Genomic DNA, 24,745 nt, shown 5'->3' with positions numbered 1-24,745 from the left:
GTTTGTGATTTTTGTTTTGATTCAGAATACTAAGAATGAAACCTTGTTTACAGTTTTTAAATGAGCACTCATTAAAGCTTCAGTCTATATTAATGAAAACTTTTGGAATTAAGTACTAATAATACGTACAGTTTTGATAGCTTAGATTTTCAATCGGTTTTTTATGCAATAGTGTAGGCAAGTACAGCTTTGCTTCTCTGTTGTATTGACTGTCTTTGCAATGAGTTGTAGTACATTTCAAGGTGATGTTTCAAGTTATTAGTATTTCATGAGCATGAAGACTGTATGAAGCATATAGAGTGTGACAAAGGAACTTCGTTAATATGATGTACCATATGACTGGAAACTATTGTGTTTACGGCACTGACTTGTTTTCTTCAAAATTAAGTAGAGTTAAAATATTCTGTCTTACTGACATTCTTTTGTCTTACAAGCCATGTGTTAATGGTATTTATTTGCACTTTCGTACTTATCAGATCAAACAAAAAAATTGTTGAAATTACAGTATATGTTTCTGCGCTGTTACTTGAAAATATTTCCTAGTTTCATTACCAGTATTGGGGTTTTTTCTCTTTTAAGTGCTTACTGTGGCTATTGCTCATGTTAAATGTGCAGCTTGAATGGAGAATTTGACTCTGGGAGTCTTGTCTGAAAGAACTAAATTCACATCTAGAAGGTTGAGTGTTTTTTTTCTTTTATTCAGACTTGAGTCATTCTTAATATATTGATTTGGGTTTATATTGTATTATATGAGGTTCTTTCTAAAGGAATCATAGATAAAATTTGTATAGTTATATACCTTCATATTTCTGTTTCCTACCATATTTGGTGAGTTTTTCAATACAGTGGTCTGCTGACTCCAAGGCAATTCATGTTTTTTTCTAAAATTTTAGGCTGTGTTCAATAATTCAGTGATGTGCCATTATTACCTACTTAATGTATTCTTGCTATTAAACTTTAATTTCCTTTTGTACAGTTAAATGTCATTAAAGAGGGAGCTATCCCAAGTTTGTCTTGTGTTAACATGAGTGATTCAAGCTTGACATTCTAACCAAGCAGGTTAAACTTCATTTCAGTAAACTGGAAATATAGGTGTATTAGTACTGTGTTTGCAGTGGTATGAAACTATACTGGTAGATATTACTGTTTCAAAGTCTTGATATTTATGTGTAAAGATCCATAGTGTTGGTTTTTACTTTCTGCCTGTCTAAATGAACATTATAAGCTGACATTCTATGAACAAGATAAAACAGCTTTCCTTTTATGCTACTGAGGCTTTAATGAATTAGGATTACTTAGAAAATTATCCCTTTGGAGGAAAGCTTATATTATGTAAAGTTTTCAGACATACTTTCAAGAACCTGTTTGTAGTTGACTATTTACATACTCTCCCATTAATCAAAGCAGGAAAATCTAGGTGAAATATCAGGCCTCTTCACAATGGGAGATACTTTCAGCCTTGTTAGGCTTCCTTTTAGCTTCGTGTAGCTTGGAGATGGCAGCCCTTTACTCAACAGTATCCAAACACTACAGAAAGGCTTTGAATAGAATATCCACCTGAATTTCTTTATTCTGCAATTTGTTGATGGTTCTCTAAAGAATCATTTTTGGGTTTAGTCTGTCTTGAAAAGAAATGGTTTATAAGATTTCTCTGTATGTCTGTTTTCCCTAATTAGTTTCTAGGTTGTTTGTTATTTTACGGAGAGATACGGATCTCAAAAATATTGAGTAATTACAAATGTGGTACTAGGCAGAGTCTCAAATTAGAGTCTCAGGTATGGGGAAAGGTTGAAGCATGAGCTCTGCTGTATTAAGAATCAGAATCTGCATGGAAGAGAGTCATTACAAGTGAAAGCCACAGGGAGCCAGGCTGCATGATTTTTGTAGTTCAGGGAATAACTTGTGTCTTTTGTTGTTGGGTTTTGATAGGTACAGCACAACACTTTCATCAGCTACAATTTGGTATCAGCAGAACTAGTTTAATCGTGTACTAGCTGACTTTTTTACAGTGATTTGTGACTGTTATCTTTGTGGATACAAACAAATACAACAGAAGAAAACAGCAGACGAAAACCTACTTGCTTTGAGACAGACTTAGTGTTTCCCTTAGCAGTTTGCACCCTTCCTTTATTTGCAAATGAATTGTTCTAAAAATATTTTTTTTCATATAAGGGGGAAAAAAATGCCACATTTTTCTATTTAAAAGGATTATGCCAAACTTTTAACGATGACTGCTGAGATGGAAGTCAACCTCTGTTGCATTTCTAGACTTCCATACTTCCTAACAGAAATACAGAATTCTGTTGTTCTGTGATGTTTTTCTTACTAATAATTTTTCAAAGCTGTTTGTCGGTTAACTGGGGCAAGTGGGTGGATGTTCCATTTTTAGAAGTTCTGTGAAATTACATAGTTGAGAGAGTGCCCCAAATAACTGTACATTGTACAAGCAGCCTGAGGCATGAGCTGAGCTTTGTGGCTAGGCATTAAAGAATCCACAAAAAAGACATCCATATTAAAAGGCAATGAAAATTAGACATCATATTATATAATTTTGTCATTGATGGTTATGAGCAATGCAAATTCTACATATAAAATACAGCTATATAATACACAGGGACATGACATCACCTGAACAGGGTGGATGTTATAGTCAGATTCTCACAGAAAACTGATTTTCAGTATGACTTTTAATAGACAGTATTTTACAAAATTAGATTATTTATTAAAAGAAAAATGTCTAAGGTATTTGGAAATTTTACCAAGTTAGTTGTATAGTGTGTTAATGGCAAACCTTCACCATTGGAAAGGGATCATTTAACGGAAAAGTGTGCCACAACTTGGTATAAACTTGCAGACATGTTAACATTAATATATAAAATTGTCATATTTGAAAGCAGAACAGCACTAGCAAATTTTCCATTTCTAACCGTTGTGTTGAGTTTTCTTTACTTCTTTTTTACTGTTAGATTGGATTACATTGAATCATTTTCCTTAACAAAACCTTACAGCTTTGCTGAGAGTGCCCGAGAGCAATACGAAAAATTGTCCAACATGCACAACAACATGACTAAATTGTATGAAAATCTGGGAGAATACTTTACCTTTGATCCCAAAGCAGTAAGCATAGAGGAATTCTTTGGCGATCTGAGCAACTTCAGAACTCTGTTTTTGGTGAGTAACATCTGCAAAATGTTATGCATATTCTGGTATCTTCTTTCTCCTAATTTTAATTCTTTCCTCTCTCTCGTTTTTTGTTATAGTTAACTTTATATTTTGTTCTGTGGCAGGAAGTCAGGTGAATGTTTCCAGAATGATTTAGATTTTGGTCACTGATAGCTATCATCCTGCATTTTGTAACTTGCCAGCTCAACTGTGTAAGAGGTTGAGACATACAGATAATAACAAATTGTTTTTCCTCTTTTCAAAAACTTGCCTTTTGGATGACACACAACAAACAGGTGTGGTAGTGAAAACCATGTTAAAATTGAGACCTGACTGGATGTGTATCTCTGTTCATATTGTGTTAGAATTGATGATGCTTTAGTCATGCTGTGATGCTAAGGCTAAGACTTTCAAGATGAGCTCTGTCTGTATTGCTGACAGAACTCATGAAGTTCACTTAGATGCTTATATTTTTTTTTTCATTCCAGTCATCCAGAGTGGTTGATGTCTGGGTATGGCTTTTTTATGAAGGAATTTAAGAATTTCATTTTAAATAGCTAAGTTTTTAAATGGGTTTAATGTCATCTTTCCTAGTAGCTGTGTGGGAGCCATAATTAGCTGCACCATAGGAAGTGTATAGGGAAAACAGATGTCTAGAATGTCACATTGTGTCTCTGGAGAATATTAACACCACTTGGAAATACCATCATTTACCATACAGCTGTGCCTCACTGATCTGTCTATTGCCAGTAGCTAGCTGAATATATCATGTAATCATAAGGAATTTCAGTTTCAGTGTGATGGAGATAGAACTAGTTTAAAACATCAATTTCATGCCAAGTTTACTTTAACTATGATATATTTAACTATTCATTTTAAATTGGCTGAAATTGTTCTTTTTCTTTTTCCCCCATAAGTAAATCACCAGTTCTTTCATAATTATTAAGTATACCAACACATCTGTGTGAAGACTTGTCAAGAACAGGAATAGTTGTTATGAGGTATCTCAGAGCATTTTTCCTAAATCCAAGGCTTGAATTTTCAATGAATTTGGAAATCTGTCCTATTGTAACTCCTGGAAACAGACTTCCAACCCTGAGCGTTCCATGAATCTGTGACTTGAGGCTAGTAATGTCCAAATACTGTGATGAAAATCTGTCCTCGAGTATGTATTTAAATTCTATGAAGGTGACAGGAGCTAGAAGGCAAATGTTTTCTAGAAGATGTATTGGAATGAGAATACTTCCAATTGTGTTTTTACAGTTTCCTTGCTTTTGACTTCCTAAAGATCTGGCTGATGGCTCTTCAATGCTTATAATTGAATTTCCAGGGAGAATATTTCTAACAGATTCATGTATTGCTTTGAAGTGGCTGAGTAGGAGCAAGGGGGCAGAGGAAATGTTATTACAGGTTTTTAGTGTGTAAACATGAGAAATTAGATAGGAAGTACAGTAGCTCTTTTAATAAGAAAGCTGGAATATTTTTGTGGCCTTTCTAAATGAACCAAAAGCAGACAACAAACTATTATGTGCACATCGTCACAGTTCCAGGAACAGATGACATTTTCATTGTTTCAGGTTTAGAATGAGTTTCTGTAAGTAATTCTATAAGTGTTAAAGCATTGAATTCAGGGCTGGTGGTGCTACTGAGTCATATGTAAAAGAGTCTTATTTCGCGGCAAAAATTGGTACTTAAGAGTTCAGAGACATAGTGACAATTTGACTATTGACTTTTCTCAGTGTTGTGAATTTTGAACTCTATGATGTAGTATTAGTGATAAATTTATTCATGTTATGATTTCAGTAACACTTGTTCTTTTCAGTGTTTTTGCATGGGTTTAACTGATTGGTGTTGCTAATTATTTTATAAAGGAAATGAAATGCAATCTAGCAGACTACATTTTATCCATGTTTCTTGCTTGCTAGTTAGAAAAAGAATTTTGCGGTTTATGTGTAGATCTTTATACAGAGGGCATATCTGTGAGTTTCATGGTATAACAGTTTTATATTTTCTGCATTAATGTTGTATTCTATGGAAATAAATGGTTATTCCATCCTTTAGCCTTTAATATAATGGCCATATGATGTATGATTATAATAGTTATTGCTTTACCTATGTCCATTATTTTGTTAACTTAATGAACAAAGGGACAACTGAATGAAAATCTGGCTATGGAGGGATCACCACATGCCAAAATTTTAAATATATGGATATGCAATTTATCTTCTGATGATCTAAGTTCCACTATCTGCAAAGGCAGAATCTGCGTTAATTCCTGAAGCTTTTATACTTTCTATACAATATCAACACTATGTTGCTGGGTATCCATGTCTAAATTCATGTGATATTGTTGATTAGGCTTCAGAGATTATGTAGTTTAACTTTTCTGCTCAGAGCAAGGTCAGGTTAGAGCAGGTTGCACAGGGCCTTGTTCAAACTCTCTGGGTTGGTTTTCCAGTCTTTGATCATGCTTGTGGTGAGAAAAATAAATAACTGAATAAAATTTCCCATGTTCCAGCTTTGGTCTATCACCTCTTGCTGTATCACTGTGCATCTCTGGGAAAAATATATTTCTGCCTTCTCTAACCCTCCTGTTAGCTCACAGGCAGCAATTAGATCCTTGCAGAGCCTTCATTTCTTACAGCTGAACAAACTCATGTCTCATTTTCTGCTTGGCATATGCTCTAGATTACTTACTGTCTTGGTATCATCTGCTGGGCTCACTCCAGTGTGGCTGTATCTGTCTCATACCGCAGAGCCCAACCTGGACACTGTCCTGCATCAGCCAGTTACCCATGAGGACCTTCAATTTTCTGCAAAACAGTTTTCTGGGATTGCGTTTACATTTTACGTTAGTAGTGTTTAGGGCTAAGTACAAGCCTGGTAATGCAAGCCTATGCTATACAAAACCCCTAAAAGCTGGCAGGAGGGAGTGTTGGAGTATTGCCTTTTTTTTTTTTTTTTTTTTTTTTTTTACTTGGCTGAATTTCATTAAAAGTATTTTTGAGATGATTATGTCTAGTTTTAGGTTTCCATGCATGTCTGCCTGCACTTAAGAGGCCTGAATTGTCTTAACTTTTTTTTTTTTTTCCCAAAAAATATTTGCTAATTTACCTCATTTAAATGGAGTCCTGTTTTAGGAGCTTTTAATGAAATACTTTATTCACATGCTTCCCAATCTAGATAGTTCAGGAGAGGTGGTTACTCACAGAAGAATTTTAATTTGAATTTAGAATAAGGTTTTCTTCAGTATGAATTCACTTCATTTGTACTTATAGCAAAGCTATAGATAATGAATGTTTCAGGAAGTTGTCGAAGAGTAGGACAATTGTGACTTCTTTTTTAAGCTCTGAGACATCGATAGCAATGAGAGTAATGAAGGTTTTGAGACTGTTTATGCAAAGTACTGTCAATTATTATTTACACATAATCTTCTGGTTAATGTTATATACATATGTATGTATTTTACTTCTGCAAATACTTCTCTGTAGATACAGAACAGTGGTGTAAATTGTGTAAACCACCCTAGTCATTTATACTGAGAAATACTGTGTGGGGTTTTTTTGCCAGAATCTCCTTAACTTTGTTGGCTCTTCATATGTGAGTGCACGAATACCCACATTCTTCTGAGTACTAGACAGTACTCAAACCAGACAGCAGACTTGCTGTGATTATTATTATTGTTGTTCCTATTATTACATAGGAGGGGAAGAGGCTATTGAGGAAGTGTTTCGCAGTTAAAATATCCTCTGTAGCTGAATCCTTCTGCTAGATTTGATTTTGAGCAAGTGGGTTTTCTATATTTTCAGCAGATTATAACTACTCTGCTTTTTTCAGATGTAATCCATCTTTTGTATTTCATATATATGCTAAATCACTTCTAGTGCACTTTCTGTTTAAAATTTTCGTAGGGGTAGCTAAGGACAAATAAAAAGTAAGGCTGCCTTCTGGTAGGCACCGTGTAGTTAGTCATGAGCTAGTAGTCCCTTGCTTTTTACTGAGGATCATAATAACTTCACGTATGCATTCTTAAGATCCTTGGTATGGGGTTGTCATGTTTTAATAACATCCCATAAAACCCCTTCATTTTGTGGTATGAATACACTCAACAAATTAATGCACTGCATTAATTGTCTTACTACCTAATTAATGTAAAGTGCCTTCTGTGTTAAAGGGAAGTCATTACAGATGCAAACTCCTGTTACTTCTCCCAGCAGAAGTTTCAATCCAGCAGGTGTTTCAGAGGTTGGAGGCCTTTCTGCTCTTGGAGTTTCTACAAACCTCTTTATTCTTAGTTCTTCTTACGATATTCATGATATTATATTTGGCCTGATAATAACGAACTGCAATTGAATGGTTTTCTTGGGTGGAAAATTATCCCAGAGACTAAGTCTCTGTAAACTAATCTAGTTTATCAAGACAGAATTGTCAATTTCTGCGTTCTCATTTGGAATATTAAACTTGCATTCCATACAGAAATAACCTATCATAAATAGTGGGTTTGGGTTTGAGGAAAAGTAGGGTTAATCTCTTGCATTGCTTTATAATTTTAAAAAGTGAAAAAAATAATCTGCTAGGGTACTGTTCTACTGCTACATGTTGGTCTAAATAGTTCATTATTTCCATCTAGTGCTGTGGTCTTTAAAGTATTTATCTGTCCTTTTATCTTCTAAGCCTTTTTTTAAAGAAAGTTATTAAATAAGGAAATTAACTTGGACCATATGTATGATGCATACTAATTTCAATAGTAATGCTTCACTAGAAAAAAAGTGAAATCTGAGGCTCACGTAGCATCATTTGTGCTTCAGTCAATTCACTTGTTCAGATAGATACAGTAGTAGTAATTGTAATTAGGTCTTTTGAGAGTTTCTTGACTTATTTTATCCACTAGAGCAGAACCTTGTAGATTTTAGTGGCATAAAGATTCTTGTTTAGGGATTTAATTTTTTCCAGACACTTGAGGAAGGCCTAGGGCAAGCATTAAAAGTTCACAGTGCAGGATTTTTTTTTTTTCTATAAAGAAAAAAGTACTAAAAAGAATTAAGTTTTTCTGCAACATTTTGATGCTTGTGAGAAGTTTCCCAAAAGGAAAAAGACACTGAAACTAGTTTAATCTGTGGAATTAACTGTAAAAAGGAGTCATAATTACTGATAAGAATTCAGGAGCAATCGGAAAAGACTGAGCATATACAGCATCTCCTAATACTCCCCGTAGCGTGCATATTTATTAAATTTGTCCAGCTCAGACTAATGCCTGTATGCTTACTCTAAGTGGTCTCATTAATTTTTATTAGTATTTTGGTAAAGGACTGAAGAATAATTCCAGATATTTTGGAAATATTGATGACATTTCCTCCTGTTAGTCGTTCTCCTAATGTTATTGCTAATGCCTGTCTATTGATAAAGCTTGTTTCTTCTACTGCTAGCAATTCTAAATTAGAAGTTCAAAAATTCTTTAGATTGGTTCTTCTGGGTTTGTTGCGAACATTTCTGGTGTGAACATACGTGATGACAAGATAAACCATAGAATCATAAGGTAATTTAGGTTGGAGGAGGATGTTAAGAGGGTCATTGAATTTGACATTCTGCTGAAAGCAGGGCTAGTGTAGTAGTTCAAGCTGCGTGGGACCTTGTCCATCTGAGTTTTGAGTATCTCCATGAATGAAGATACCATGACTTTAGGAGTCTGTATTGAAGGGTTTACTAAAGCCCAAGTAGGCCATATCCATTGCCTTCTCTTCATCCAAAAAGCCGGTCATCTCATTAGAGAAGACGGTCAGGTTGGGCACAATTTACCCTCAGTAAGTCAGATGTCAGGTGTTTCCAGTCACCTTCTTGCCCTTTATGTACCTTGAAATGCCTTACAGAAAGAATTGCTCTCTGATCTTCTGGAAAACAGAAGCCATGACTGAGTAGTGTGTAGCTCACCAAGCTTTCTTCACTCTTCTGAAGATGAGCATAACATTTGCCTTTTCCAGGCACTGAAGAAGTTCCTTGAGTCCCACAACTTTTTGATGAAATAGAGGCCTTGCAGGGACATCAGTCAGTTGCTTAAACTACCTGTGAGAGAGTGATGGCAAAGGTTGAGATGAAGGCAGCGCAGACCATCTCAGCTTCTTCTTTGATGTTAGGTACCATGCTCCATTCAGCAGCAGACCTACATTTTCCTTAACCTTCCTTTTGTATATGTTTGTAGCTATAAAAGCTTTTCTTATGGCTTTTCATGTACCTTGCCAGTTTTATCTCCATTTGAGCTTTGACTTTCTTAATTACTTCCCTACCTGGGCAGTATTCCTCCTGGATGGTGTAGTTGTCCTTCCACTTCTCTGTGTTTTGTGCTTTGTGTCAGAGCTCCGCCAGGAGTGCCCTGTTCAACCCGGCTGGCCCCTGCCCCACCGCCTCACCTTCCTGCACAGCAGGGTGGGCGATTCTTGGGCTTTGAGGAGGTTTCCCTTGAGGGTCAGTTACGAACAACAAATACTTTATGTATGCATCATATACGTGTGCCTATACACCATGAAACTACGGTCTGTATCGTTTGAGATAACTGGCCTTTGTGAGCACTTAGAATTGAACATAGCCCTTCAGGAAATCATCACTTGTCTCCTGCTGCCTTTGTAGAACAGCTGTTGCTTGGATTTCCCTTTGTTCAACCGCTGATTCTGTGAATGATTCCGCTCTGTAAAAGTGAGAATACTGACTAAATAGATTGATTGTAATGACAGTTTTTCTTCCTTTCATTTGCTAGTAAAGATAAGAATACCTTATGTTACAGAATCATGCAATTCAGCTAGTGTATTTGAAAAAGATGGAATATATATGGATGTTTTTAAAGATGAATTCAAAAGAATTCGTTCAAAAATATATTCTGCAGGGCACATCCCCAGGTTACAGAGAAAATGTTCTCTGTGTGTTTATATGTTTATGTATACATATATATATAATAGTATGTTTGGAGCTTGATATATATTTGTCTTATGTTTATATCAAGCTATTTTAATGTTAAGAAAACAGCTGGTCCTTTGAAAACTCAAGTTAAAGACTTATAAACATCATTAGAGGAAGCGCCATGTATCAATTGAAAAATAATGCCTGTTTATTACTTGAAAAACCACATATATATGCATGCATTATGTTTTCTAATTGCTTGCCTTTTGCAAGTTGGACAGAAACAGTATATAATAAATGCACCTCCACATAATATAAGCATTCAGAAGTTCTTGTGCTGAATGGCAAGTATCTAGAGTGTGAGAGAAACATTTTCTGGAATAGTCAGTGCTGTTTTTTCATCCTTCATTCTTCTGATCAAAATGTACAAGCAATACTGCGATACTCCTTTGCGTCCAGTAGTTTGTCTTCAACAAAATTTTCCATATAAATAGGTTGTTATTCTGTTACCCCTAAACTACAGGAGGGAAGGAAATTGTAGGCAGGCAGTGTGAGCTGCCCTTTCTCATTTTCTGTGTGAGACTTACTGGTTGCCACAGGTGCACTTCCTATACTTTTCCCAGTACTGGACAGTTACCCTGGAAGTTTAATGACTTATGGACAGTTTTTGTTAGTTTTTCTATGACTTTATAACTGTACAGGTAAAAAGTTTCCAAAGTACCAAATCAATGTTTTGTATTTAGTTTTTATCAACGTTTGTCTACTTTTGTGGGACAGAGTAAGTATTTTGGGGCTGTTCTGTGATGGTAGGAGGAGAAAAAAAAAACCCACCGCAGCGTTAGGAATTCACAGTCTAAGTGACACCATGAAAACTGCCCATCATATGACTGTAAATAGTCAAACTTACAGCACCTCTGACCAGCCATCTAACCAAATAGTCCTTGTGAGCCATTTAAGTTAATTGAGCTGTAATATAGTGAATCAACCCAGAGATGCAGATAGAAGAAACAGAGTTTGTTTATTTATTATTCTATGTCTGCTCCTGTTTTATCCCCAAGCTTCTCTAACCATTTCTGCAGGAAACATAATTAGAGCCCAGGGTGTAGTGAAACAACGAAATAAAGTTTGTATTGCTTTACCCTTCTGCCTTTTACAGTTAGAAATCTTGTCTCTCATGGTCCCCTCATGGCTGTCCTGCTTCTTGCTTAGTCTTTTATTTATTTGTCCTGAGATTAGGTAGCATATTTAAACCTATGAAGTGAGCTTTTAACTAGATTTTTGCTGGTACTTGTGTCACCTGTCTGTTTACTACTTTGATTTTGTGCTTAAGTAGGTGTTGATAACCTCATTGTATTCGAGGCATATCACAAGAAGTAAGTAAACCACTTGAGCACTTCCTTTGCAAACAGAGCACTAGACAAAATCAGGCCTGGAAAGCGGGCGGGGGGGGGGGGGGGGGGGGGGGGGGGGGCGGAAGAAGGGGGGGGAAGTGTATTCTTGGAGCTGACAATTAAAGAGACATTTAATCAAAAGGGGGGGCGGGGGGTGGGGGTGGTGTGGCGTGGGGCGCTTCAGGTTTTCTGGGTTTGCTTTTGTGTTTTTTTTCTCTTTGCAGATAAAATGGTAGATCCACTGAATAATAACATGCCTTTTATATTTAGGACTATTTTGAAGAAATGTTTTTTAGATTTTATTGATTTAGTGTCTGTCTTCCACTGAAAATAAACACAAATCTCTATTGTCCTTGAGGACAATTGCAAACTGATTTATTTTGGTTTGATACGGTTTCAAGCTCTTATCAAATAATGATTAATCATTTGCCTGAAGCAAGATGCCAGTTTGTTCTTTTGTTTTGGATCTTCACTTTAACCTGCTGTCTTAGAGTTTATATCAAATGATCAGAAATATTTTTAATCTGTCACTTCCTGAATGTTTCTGTTGGTGCTAGAGTATTTAAAATATCCACCAAATCTTTCATGCCTGCATCTGCAAGTGGACAAAAACTTTCTTTTAATCAGATTTTGTGCTGTACAGAAGTTGTATGAAATAAATACTTTTACATTAGATAGGAAATGTTCTTTTCTTTTATACAGTTCTTAAATATTTCATATTTCGTTTGCTCTGTGGGCTCCCCCTTTAATGCAGGTAGTCTTAAAGGTGAATTTTGAGTCTGAAAAACAGATGTTGTAATAAGGCCTATAAGAATAGTTGGGTAGAATTTGAAGCAATAACAGGCTTTGATGGGCATAGTTGTTAGGAAATACAGAGAAGCTTTTTCCTTCAGTGAAGTGATATTCTTTTATATCTGGTAGACATTTTTATCAGTGGTGACTGTTTCCCTCACATTTGTTTAAATGCAGCACTTTGAATAAGTAATTGAATCTTTAAATTCCATTATTTATGTACTTAGGGGAAAAGAGTTGTGTTCTAGTATAAGTAAATATCTAAGCAGATGTGAGTAACTCATCAACAGAGACCTATGAAATGAACTGCCCTTTTGTATCTGAACTGACTACTGATTGATGATTACTATGTGGCTGGGTTCTTTTTTACGGTAACCCTGTAATTCAAGATCCAGAAAGTGCAAATCTCCCCAAAATGATAAAACATTTTATGGAGCACCTGCTACCGTGGGCTTTCAAGATTTTGTAAGATGGTAGCCCTGTACCAGGCGGGAAACAAAGTATCTGTGATGTTGCCTTCGTAAGAAAAAACTTCCACCACAGTAGATAAAGCATCTTGAGTATAAATGTACCTGTAAGACCTTTTCTCCTTCCTGTTATCTGTTTGCTTGTAACTTGTTTCAAAGTAAATTTCAAACTCCATGACTCAGGAATGTTTTTGGGTTTTAGTTGTTGTTCCCCCCCCTCCCCCCCCATGGCTTTTTTGAAATGTCCTTTGAATATACCAGGTCATTGGCTAAAAAAATATAAATCAATGAATATACAATACATAAATAAATACATAATAAACATATGATTTACTATGAAATGCAATACATAGTCAAGTCCCAGCTTTCAAAATCATAAATTGAGTTGGTAATTCAGGAGTGGTATAAAAGCAAGGCTGTATTTATTCATTGTTCTCCCTGGTTACTTGTCTGGGAATAGTTTCTCCCTTTTGCCTAAAAAGTACCAGTTCTTTAATGTAGTCTGAAAGATAGCAGTTTCTAGCTAAGAAGAAGCTATGAAAAAATAAAGAATAATGACTAAGAATATGTTCTCCAGCAAAATTTCCCAAGAGGTAGTATCAATAGTGAAACGTTGTTCATGCTAACAGGCAGTATATAGCAAGCTCTTCCTCCTCCCCTGCCCCAACCCCCCCACAAATACCCTTTTGTAAGCTCTCTAAATTCTCATCTGAGTGCATACATCCAGCTAGTGCTGGAGAATTATTTTTGTTTTTTAAATCATAATATTGAACAAATCAGTAATTAGACGTAGGCTGGGAAAGTTTATAAGTAATAGAATTAGAATCAAAAGAATTCACATAGGCGTGATAACTCATCAACTTTATTAACAAGCTGTTAGTACTGCTAGATAAGTAGCTACTCTATTCACAAGCTGTTGGTACTGGTAGATAAGAAGCTACTCTATTCATGATATAGAAGGTGTGATGGCATTCCTCTTGGAAGATACCCAAAATATGTAAAAATAAATAATAATAAATTGAGCTGAGTTACAGTATACTGCATTTGCAAGTATTTGAAGGTAGGCAAGTGTAGAAGTAATAGGCAACATAAATGAGGTTGGAATTTGTTTCAGACAAGTCTTAAATTTCTTCTGTGGCGATGTGGTTGCCCTTGTGGATGGGGTAAAAGCAACAGATGTTATATTTCATGGTAGTGATGCTTTTGATTAAGTAATATTTTCAGAAGTAATATGGGAAAACATGGTCTAGAGGAAGTGGTGGAGTTAAGTTTCCTAGCCTTGAAAAGGAACGGAATTAAAAACTTTTCTTTCAAATTTTCCATTAGATAGTTTTAAACACACTCTCAATTCAGTGCTGATGGCAGGCATTATTTTGGGAAATTTATAATATTTAAATGAAGATTTTGAATCCTTATTCCACTCTGGAAACTAGGCATAGTTTGGGGTTTTGACTGCCACGATACTTAAACTGTGAATCTAACTCAGATGCTGGGAACCTCTTGTAAACCAGTAGACTTTATTACTTGCTCTAAGTGACTCACTTTGTCAAGAGTTGAAGTCTAAAAGAGACCTATCCATCCCTTACGTCTGCACCTCACACAATTCTGAAAAGCTGTCATGGGTTAGAAGGAATCTGACTTCTCTGAAATCTCCACAAGGGTGTTTCATGTAGTCTTAGCCTCATCATTCTGTTTGTTCATATATCTTATTAAGATAATTTGATAATTTGAATCCATGTTTTTCTTAATTGTGATTTCAGATTGATCGCTGCATTATTGCATCTTCAATTAGCTTGCTGATGTTGTAGTAAATTATAGCTCATTCACTTCCATAAATTCATATTAGTTTGCTTATCACGTTTAGGAAAATCCAAGGCAAACTAATAGAATTGGATTATCCTGTCAAATTATAATGAGAAGCATGAAGTGGAAGGTGTAAGAAACCTCAAGAAAAAAATTGCAGATGAATAAGCATATCCCTTAGATGTAGGGGTTTTCTTTCCCCGTTTATCATTTCTTTGGAGTGTAATGCCACACAACCTCTAGAACACTTTCTTTTGGTAGTCCGTCAGCCCTGTCTTGAAAGAAGCATGCAAGATCTTTCAAACCCAGGCACTGAAAAGAAAGACTTGGGGCTGTTGGTTGACAAGAAGCTCCACATGGCCCGGCAGTTGTGCGCTTGCAGGCCCAGAAAGCCGCCCACGTCCTGGGCCGCACCAAGAGAAGCATGACCAGAAGGTCACTTGAAGGGGCTGTCAAGAAAGCTGGAGAGGGACTTTTTACAAGGACATGTAGTGACAGGACAAAGGGGAATGGCTTTAAACTGGAAGAGGGTAGACTTTAGATTAGATACAAGGAAGAAATTATTTTCAGTGAGGGTGGCGAGGCGCTGGCACAGGTTTCCCAGAGAAACTGTGGATGCCCACCCCTGGCAGTGCTCAAGGCCAGGTGGGATGAGGCTTTGAGCAGTGTGGTCTAGTGGAAGGTGTCCTTCCCCATGGCAGGGGGGTTGGACTAGATGATCTTTAAAAGTGCCTTCTGACGTCAATCATTCTATGACTCTGTGATACTTTATATTAATATACACTGCACTGTGTGTAATTCTCACAGCCTCTATTAAAATTTGTTTCAACATTTCTGGCTAGGAATTCTTAACCTTTCAACACATCATATTCAAAATCCTGCTGTTTAAAAAAAAATAAATCACTTTTTCTACTGAATTTAGACTTCTGCAGGAACATATTTTTCAGACTTACCTTAAAAAGAGTGAGTTCTTATTCAAGACTCTAAAGAGTTGTGCTTTGTGCTTGCATGGTGATGCAAGGCTTCATGCGCCAGCCTGTTGATTTGTCTCTTCCTTGATCCAGAACGATCACTTTTTGAACAAAACAGTAATTCATCTTCTGTGGCCCTTGGTTCCTCTTCTCAGGTTGTTATGAAAACAGTAAACATTTGTTGCTTTTTTAATTTTGTTTTGCTTCGGGTTTTGTTTGTAGTGACAGTAATACAGTTTTGGTAGTTGTGTATTTCAGCTCTGTGTCACTTACAGGAATAGCCTGAATTAGACATGCATGTTTATTCTGCTATCCAAATATTGATTTAAAAGAGCTATTAAAACAATCTCAAATCTGTCCACTTGGGGGCTGTTTAGTAATTAGTCAAACATAGACTGTTAAGTAATTAAGACATACAATACAGTTTTTCACTGATAGCCTTAAACTTGGTTCAGTAAACACTGAAAACGGCTTCTACCTCGCACTGCTAGGCAGTTTGAAGAGCTTGTGCAGCGCACACAGTAAGGCAGTAGCAACCCCCTTCTCCCTACCTGAATATGCAACAGCAGCTACACTTGCCAAAAATCCTAATCTGGAAAGGCATGCCAAAGCCATTTCATGTCAGATATAACGGCCATGATGCGCAAACCATGGGACAGTATCCCAAACATAATCTTTTCTACTTACTCTTTCATGACCACCCATCAGGAAATTAAATTTGTCTGCTTTTGTTTAATACCAGCTCATTGCATCGCTTTTCTATTTTTTTTATAAGGATAACAATGTATTTGCATATGTTATCCTCCAAGGAATACTCACGAAAGGTCCTTCTACATATAAACTGATTGCTCAATCTGCTGTATTTTAACTCCCTTTATTTCTGTGGATTAACTTCCACTTAATCTGAGTTTGTTGTTCCTAATGAGTTCTGACTGAAAAAGATTATTTTTTTTCCACTGGAACTTCAGTTCACATATTTTATAGTTGCAAGGCAAATTTAGGGAAGGCCTGAGGGATCGCAGGCAGCCTTCATTATTGGTGCATGACCGCTTTGTAGCCAACTGCATCTTTAATACATCCAAGGAGATTTGTGCATTACAGTTCTTCTTTCTTCTTGTTTTTAATAATTTACTTTTGAGAGGTTACTTACAACCATGTTTATGTGTGACTATCTGTTTGTCTGTCGAAACTTCAGATATGTACAGAATGCAAGAGATATATTAATCTTTTATTTGTTCCTTAAGGAAGCCAAACTATAAACTGTCAATCCTGCGTACAAGAGCCTCACTTCAGTGAATCCTTATAAACACAAGGGGGAACATAAAGCTATGTGCTCCTTCAACTTAGCTCCCTTAACAAGAGATAATATTCCTTGCTGAATCTATGCCTGCTAGGAGGGACAATAATTTGTTTTGTTTTTCTTTAAAAACAAAAAACGGACAAGCAAACTTTCTCGAACTTTTAATTTGCAGTTGAATTTGGTAAACTGCGTACGGTTAATGCACCAACCAAAAATACAGAGGCGCATGAATAGCACATCAAAAAAGGGGGTTATATACATTAAGATATTTCTGTCTATTGAGATTTATTTGAAAATTATTTCAGTTTTTGCATGCACGTACATGTTTTGAAAAGATAGCATCTAGATGAGTACTTTTCAAAATGTTTTCCATAGCTGTTGGGAGGGCTTTTATTCTTAACTGTGGATTGCTTCTTGCTTTGTGACATTTGTGTAATTTGTAACTAGTATATTACTGTGTTTTTATCCTTTAATTGGGGAATAAATATAGTTGGGTAGTTTATACCTGTGAACACTAATATGTACTTTGTCACTGTTGAGCTACATTGCAGTAACAAAACTGCTGATGTTTTTTTCCCCTCTTCTAAAAGCAATGCTAATCACAGAGCTGTTTTTGTCAGTGCTCAAACTGATCTCTACCTTTTTAGGTAAGATAGCCTGCAAACCTACACAGAAAGGATATCACTGCCATTCAATACTTAAAAATAACTGATAACCCAAAGTAGTACAGTTCTGTATTAAAAGCAGTCCACTGAAGCTCAACAGCTTGGACAGAGAATAGACATAGAGGAGTATAAAAGTATGCCAAAGAGAAGAGAGATGGAAGCATGAGCTGATGTCCAGACTTCTTTTAACTTAAGGCTTAACTTTAGATTGGTGGGCTCCAGATAACTGCTAAGGCAGGTGCAGAATTGTCACCTTTGTGTTAGAAATTGTTAGGCTTGTCCACAGTCTGGAGGTCTAGAAATTGAGAAAATAATAAATAATGAAGAAACGGAAGCCACATCAAAAAGAAGAATAACCCTTTGTAGTGAAGCTGTAGAAAATGAAACCTAAAAGGATTGTTGGTCATACAATTCAGGCAAAGCAAGTGCTGTAGAAACCACTATACATCCGAGTCAAAATTCTCTTTACCTTTATTTACAGTCGTCTTCAGTCAACTTTGAAAAACTGTGATGAAATTTGGTAGCAAATATTAATTTAAATATCAAGTATGCTTATAAATACAGATGTATATATATTTCTTTTACTTTCAGCACATAACTTGAAAACAACTGGGAGTATGTTCTTGCAAATGATTTATTTCAGGCTTTCATCCAACTCTAACGAAATGTACAGTAGTAAACGACGTAACAAATACGAAATGGTTAAGAGTCAGACTGCCTGATGGAGAGGAATAACAAAGTAGTACGTTCCAGGTGGTTTGGTTCTGAGATACACTTTATGAAAGAAAATTGCATGCATTAAATGATGGTGATGATCACAATGATGATCTAATTTTTTCCACAATATTCATTTTGAATTGGCATGTAGATGAAGAAAAAAATATATTAACTTTCAAGGAATGCGGCATAGAACTATTTGAGCGGGCAGGCAGTTTTAAGAATTGAGGATGTCAGGAAAGAATCCACTATATAACAATCAGAAATACTAGAGCTGGTACCAAGCAGTTACTGGAGTACTACAGCAAGGTAAGAGTGGATAAGATTTTTTTTCTCTATGGTACCAGTTTTCTGTTATTTAATGCTTCTGAAGCTGTTTGTGTGCAGGGCTGCATTACAGTGTTAGTTCAGAAACAGCCAGTCTAGGTACCAAGAAGCCCAGAGGCATGTTGATGTGATGTTCTGCCAGGGTTTCTGTCTCCTGCCTTGCAGAGTGCCCAGTTTAACCATTTCAGAAGAGGCTGGGTGTTAATGCCCTTTTGCTGCCACTTGTACCTGTTGTAGCAGCAGATTGTTGGGAAAAAGCTCTGGTATGTGTGATTAGAGCTTAGTGGATTTTTACTTGGCGTCCCCAACTCTTTCTTTGTAGTCTCTGGAAAGTGGCTATATGTGAAGATACTCTTAAAGTGTTGACATCCTGGAAGTAAATAAAATACTAGGAAGTGTGTGTTTTGAAGAAGTAATAGACAGTAATGGACATCTGAGCTCTTTGTGCTTCCTGTGCTGTACGTGTTGGAATGGTGGGGGTTGTTTGGTTTGTTTGTATGTAGGTATGCATATCTATAAAGGGATGGGTGTAGGCAGATGGAGATAGGCACTCCTACACGCCATTACTAGTATTTTGTTATTTTACTGTTCTTCAGGAAGATGAAACTTTCATTTTGAATGGCTTTTGTTTGAATCATCATTACTAAACAGTGTGTTTTATGAACTGCAATATGTATTTTCATATAATCTGCCTTCAGCTAGGACTTGTACGGTCTAGCTCAAAGTGAATTGCTAGATGCAGTAACTTCAGAGCTTGTTTCGTACAGTCTACTGTAGTCTTCCTGTTAAAAAGTGTGACAGAATCTATGATCTAATCATAGTATGTCAGTGGCTAGTGTGCTACTAGTTCAGCCATGACATTTCTTATTTGCTTTCTCTCGTAAGATTGTGGGCATTTACTTCCATTACAGCCTGTGAAGCTGCAGTAAAATGAAGTCTCTGTCAAGTGTGATGGAATGTGCAGAGACAGAACTGTCCAAACCCAAACAGGATAAAACATTGATTTTTGCCCTTCAACTCTCTTCTCTTTTCTGAAAGAGAAGGTGTTTCTCAGTGCAGTTGGATATGTGACGATACCACAAATGCAGTTCTTGCTCTGATTTTCCAGTGCGTCCACAAGTAACGTCGCTGGTAACTATGGTATCCAGCATCTCTGCCAAACAGGGGCTACCTGTGGTATTTTACCTTGGTAAACTCTTGAAATGGCATATGTGCGCTGAAGTATGCAGTCCCTTACTTGAGTGAACGTTCTGTATTTGGAGACATTTGGGAGTCCTGGATAACCAAACACTGATATGATTTAATATAAACCTTAACACTTTTAGGTGCTTTAGATAGACTTATCTTTTGGAAGTGACAGTCATTGTCCATAGTTTCTTCCTAATGTGTACACAGTAAGATGAATAGTCAACTTCATTTGAAAGCATTTGAAATGTCATTTCTGTGGAATATATAGAATTGTGTAATGTGCCTCTGCTCCACATTTCTTAAGGAAATTTTACTTGTGGAATAATAACTGGTAAATTGTCTTGGACATCCACAAAGAAATCTTCTTTGTATTTGTGAACATATATGATTTTCCTGGTTTTAAAGGCATGATTAAATTGTCTGGGGAAAAGAAGTCAACATTGACATGGAAACCATTTATCTTATGCCCTGTGCTTAGCAAGTATTGATTGTTCAGCTTCTTGAGCTAAAACATCATTAATGAGCACATGCCATGTTAATTCTGGACATCTTTGTATCCAGTGTTTTCTGTACTGTTATTACTACTTGTTGGAAATATTGTGTTCCCAAAATCACCTGAAACCCAGACCTGCAGTTGTAGGTACAGCTTGTTGGTGTACTGCGAGATGGAGGGGAAAGGGAGCAGTAAATACATCGCTGTCGTGAATATAAAAAAGAAAATCATCTCTAACGCTTATCACGTCTGTCTGTCTGACATTAGGTGAAATTCCATGATGATGGATTTTAGTGAATTTTGTCATGATAAATGAATCTTAGGGAAGGTGAAGCTAAGGAGAAATTTAGGATCTTGGGGAACAGCTTAAGGGAGCTGAAGTATTTCTTTTTGAAAAGAGAGCATGAGCAGGCAATGTAAAAGGAGATATGAAGGTATTTGTGAAAAGAAGTGGTGAGAAAGCGTGAGGGGTTTGTGTGTGGTGCTGGCCAAGAGCCGTCTCTGTGAGGAGCAGCCTGGGACACAGCCAGCTCCCGCGCTGCAGCGGCTGGCCCAGTGAAGGTGACGGGGCCTGTGTAAAACCTGTTCAGGAAAGGGCGACATGTTGCATGATGGTGAGGATGAGGGGGAAGAAGCGTGAGGAACAGCCCTGGGAGCACCAGAGCCTGAGGCGGGGGGAAGGAGGCGCCCCGGGCCCGGAGCAGAGGCTCCCCTGTGGACTGCAGAAGACGACCCACGCTGGGGCAGGTTCATCCACAGTGGGGCAGGTGGAAGTGTGAGGAGAAAGGAATGGCAGAGAGGAGCTGTTACAGGCTGACTGCAAGTGCCCGTTCACCCCATCCCTGCTGTGCTGCCTGCAGTAGGGGGGCATGAGGAGTGAACCTGAGCCTGAGGAGAAAGGGGAGGGGGGAAGAGATAAAATCAATCTTCCCCCAGTATTTTGCCTGTGACTGTAATTGGTGAGCGATCCCCCTGTCTCCATCTCAACCCGTGCACTTGGCACCCCTTACCTGGTCATGTCCTGCCGAGGAGGCTGGGGGAGAGGGGCTGGGGGCGCCTGGCAGCCAGCTGGCATCAGCCCCGCCACAGGGCATGGCCATGGGCCCCCTTTGGAAGGGGACGGGATCTTCTAGGCGGGATGGAAGCAAGATCATGGAAGGGGGGTTTGTTTTGCTGTTGGTTTTTTTGTGGGTGGTTTGGTTTTTGTTTGTTGGGCTTTTTTGTTGTGTTCATTTTTTTTCAATCCAGGGATGTTCTCTTACATCTATAGGGTTTTTTTAGTTCGGTAGTTTGTGTGACCTGTTGACGCGCAGACTTTCGGTTTAGGGTTTTAATTGATAAGTCCAACTGTTTTCCTTTTTTTTTTTTTTTTTTTTTTTTTTTTTTTAATGTGTTTTGTGTAAGTAAGTGATCCAGGCTGCTTTGGCTATTTCAAGAAAATTGTTTAAGGAATTGTAGCTTAAATTTTAGTAACTTGTTTTAGTAATCCAGTTACTTGTTATTGAGCTCCTTTGTAGTGGGAACTTGGCTTCATCCCCACTCATCCATCCCTCCTAACAGCAAGTTACAAGTTTAAGCTAGACTTACAGTCCTAACAGGAAAAAAAAAAAACCAACAACAAACAAAAAACATGTTGCTGCTGACAAATTTGGAACTTTGTCATTCACCATAGAGGCAAAGCTATTTTAGTTTTCATTCTTCTCACTATCTAATAATGTAAATGTGTACAAACAGTGTGGTGAGTTATGTTCCCTCAAAGATTCCTGAAGATGCTTCAAATACTGGGTGCCAGTCCCTGGGTTTTTTCCCCCGCTCATTGGATGTAAATACACTATCTGTGCAAACAAGATTATTGTTGTTTTTCTAATTTTCCTTAGTATATAGACACCCATGTTCATTTTACCTAATGCAGGAGGCATTAAAAGAAAACAACAAAAGAAGAGAAATGGAGGAGAAAACAAAGAGAGCCAAATTGGCTAAAGAGAAGGCTGAACAAGAGAAACTGGAGCGACAGAAGAAGAAGCAGCAGTTGATTGATATGAACAAAGGTAAGGCATCATTTTTAGTACAGATTTGTTAAAAGGAAAGGAAGGAGTAACAAACTGAAGGTATTCCTGATCGATACGAAAAACACCTGCTGTTTTGAAAGCTGAAGAAAAAGGTTAACTTTTTCAGTGAAAATTCTGTTTTGTTTTAGCCTACCTGATCATATTATTCCATTACCTGCCACAATATACATGTTTCTTTCAAGGTGTTTTGTTGTGAATTATTGGCTTGTTTTCATTTGCAGCAGTTAATTGATTTTTTTATATGGATTTACTTCCAAGAAGAAGTATCTTAGTTGCTTTGCCATTAATTTCATTCTGTAAACATCTCTATAATCAAGGTAGCGTGGCAGTTTATGTCTGTCTTTTTGGGCTTGGAGGCTCTATGTTATAATGGATGTTCTCTGAACTGTCCTATTAGGAGGTGGAAAATGTGGTTGAGCTTGGAGCCTAAGTGTAGAGTGACATTTCAGCATGATAAAAAGCAGCATGTTGAGCTTGTCAGCTGTGGGAATATTGTGTTTTGCATGAGGCCACCTTAGAGGAAAGTAGGAAGAATCAAGAGGTCTTGATATTGATGCTGTGCAGATTTCCAGAAGGTTGTTAAATACAGGCTTTATTATTTAGGTTTTTGACTCCAGAAGGCAAGTAGAGGTTGTAAAACTGTACATTATTTGTGCAAGAGATTACCTGAGGCTGCATTTTTTTGTTCAGTTTCCATGAATTTGTGTTAAACTGCTAATCTGACTCAGCTGTAAAACTCTTGTTCTTTTTATCCACTGAACAGTTTTAACAGGTACATACTCATGGAAAAATGCTGTTTCCTTCTTGATTGTGATGACCTTTATGGAGGTTGTGATGATGCGTTAACTTTGTGTAAGGATGACACTGCAGTAAACCATATAATTATGACAAACTAACATAGTGATATGCTGGAGGTGTATCAAATGGGGATAAATTTAGAAATAAGACTGGCTTCCAAGGGCCTAGATACAGCATCTGTAAAGTTAGTTTATACAAGGGTGAAAAATACTGGAGAAATACTAGACCAGGCAAACAGACCCACTCCAGCATTTAAGATTGTGGAGATGAACACAGAACCATTCAAAGACAAGGTACTGGTCAGAATTTACATCACTGATAATGCAGTGGTGCAAAAATATTGTCGTGTAATACGCTACTGTTTAGTGTCTCATAAATTTAGAACACCAGTATTTCTGGTGTATCGGTAAATTTCTCATCACTAGTGAAAATCTGTGAATTGTGCGTGGACAGCCAGCCCCTAAGGAATGTAATACATCTTAAAAATATATCATCTATTTAAGCATTACTTCATCAATCTGATGCAAATCAATATTTGCAACGATTTCAGCAAGTAGCGCTGTTTTGTCTTTATTGATATATGTATACAAGTGTCACAACTTTGTGCTTTTTTTCTGCTCAGTAATTTCACACTTTACATTTGGTAAAAATCAGCAATCCATATATAAATTGCAAAAACAAAGTAGTGGACAATATGAGAACAATTATTTTTTTTTTTACAAGTGAAAGATCATTCTTCTGTGATCACTTTGTATGTACTATTAATTATATTTTAAGAGATCATATACTAGATTTGCTATTATATTTGCAGATTGTGATAAATTGTTTTTCCCAATACTTCATTCTTTGTATTCTGAGCTTTAAAAAATATAGCACTGTACTTCATTTGAATACCATGCAAGCAAATGTTTTATGTGAGAATCTTTTAAAAAATCTTGTGTGTTTGTGTACATAGGTTTGCCACAAAACCTCAGAGTTTTGCTGTTGATTTGATTCGTTTCTGTTGGTTTTCAAGTGACTTCCCTAGGGCTGGCTTGGAGGGTTTCTGCAGTGGTACTACAAGTCCTATTATTTGTGGCCTTGCTCAAAGTGGCATTGACACTGCATAGAATATAATGTAGCATAGGTTTTAGTGAACAGCTGCATTGCTTTGTATAGATGACGAGGTTTAATTTCATGCCATATAAAGATTCTTCAAATAATTTCAGTTTAATTATAAACAAAATACAAAATTTAAATAAAGGTGATGCATACGTACATTTCCTATATTTGGGGAAGTTAAGCTCATGGAGATTTTTAATGAGACTTTTCTAGTTCACTCTTTCAGCATTTGATTAATCTTTCCTTGATATCTGTCACCTGCCAAAATAAAATAAAATAAGTCCTTTGTAATATGGACAAGCACTCTTCTGTGAGTGGGGTAAGAACCACCTAAATATCCCATTATCACAGTCCCCTCTACCAGTGTAGTATTCAAACTGGTGTGTGCTGGGATCAGCAATAATTCTGTTGTTCCCTTGAACTGCTGTTATACTTGCATTGACTGTTGCAGGATACAATTCAGGAAGGTCACCCTTCCTACAGTTCTCTAATGATTCCCTGCTTTCCTGATTGTTAAGTCTTCCTTCCATGTCCTTTAGCATAAACAGAAATCCATACTAAGTTTATTATGAGATACATACTGTTTTGTAAATGTCTTAGCCTTAATCCTTTG

The 24,745-nt window shown here is 36.9% G+C and overlaps 1 protein-coding gene across 3 annotated transcripts in view; it reads left to right on the top strand.

Moving 5' to 3' along the window:
• Window positions 1-24,745, top strand: part of DIAPH2 (diaphanous related formin 2) — a 244,533-nt gene that overhangs the window by 137,933 nt on the left and 81,855 nt on the right. For all 3 annotated transcript variants that reach the window (XM_037407809.1, XM_037407808.1, XM_037407807.1), the window contains 2 exons: window positions 3,007-3,171; window positions 22,077-22,212. In XM_037407809.1, coding sequence (XP_037263706.1) covers window positions 3,007-3,171; window positions 22,077-22,212 — 301 coding nt within the window. The remainder of the gene's footprint in view (window positions 1-3,006; window positions 3,172-22,076; window positions 22,213-24,745) is intronic.

Source organism: Falco rusticolus, chromosome 14 (assembly GCF_015220075.1).
Source record: "Falco rusticolus isolate bFalRus1 chromosome 14, bFalRus1.pri, whole genome shotgun sequence".
NCBI classification, from domain to species: Eukaryota; Metazoa; Chordata; class Aves; order Falconiformes; family Falconidae; genus Falco; species Falco rusticolus.
This window is presented reverse-complemented; position numbering and strand designations above follow the sequence as displayed.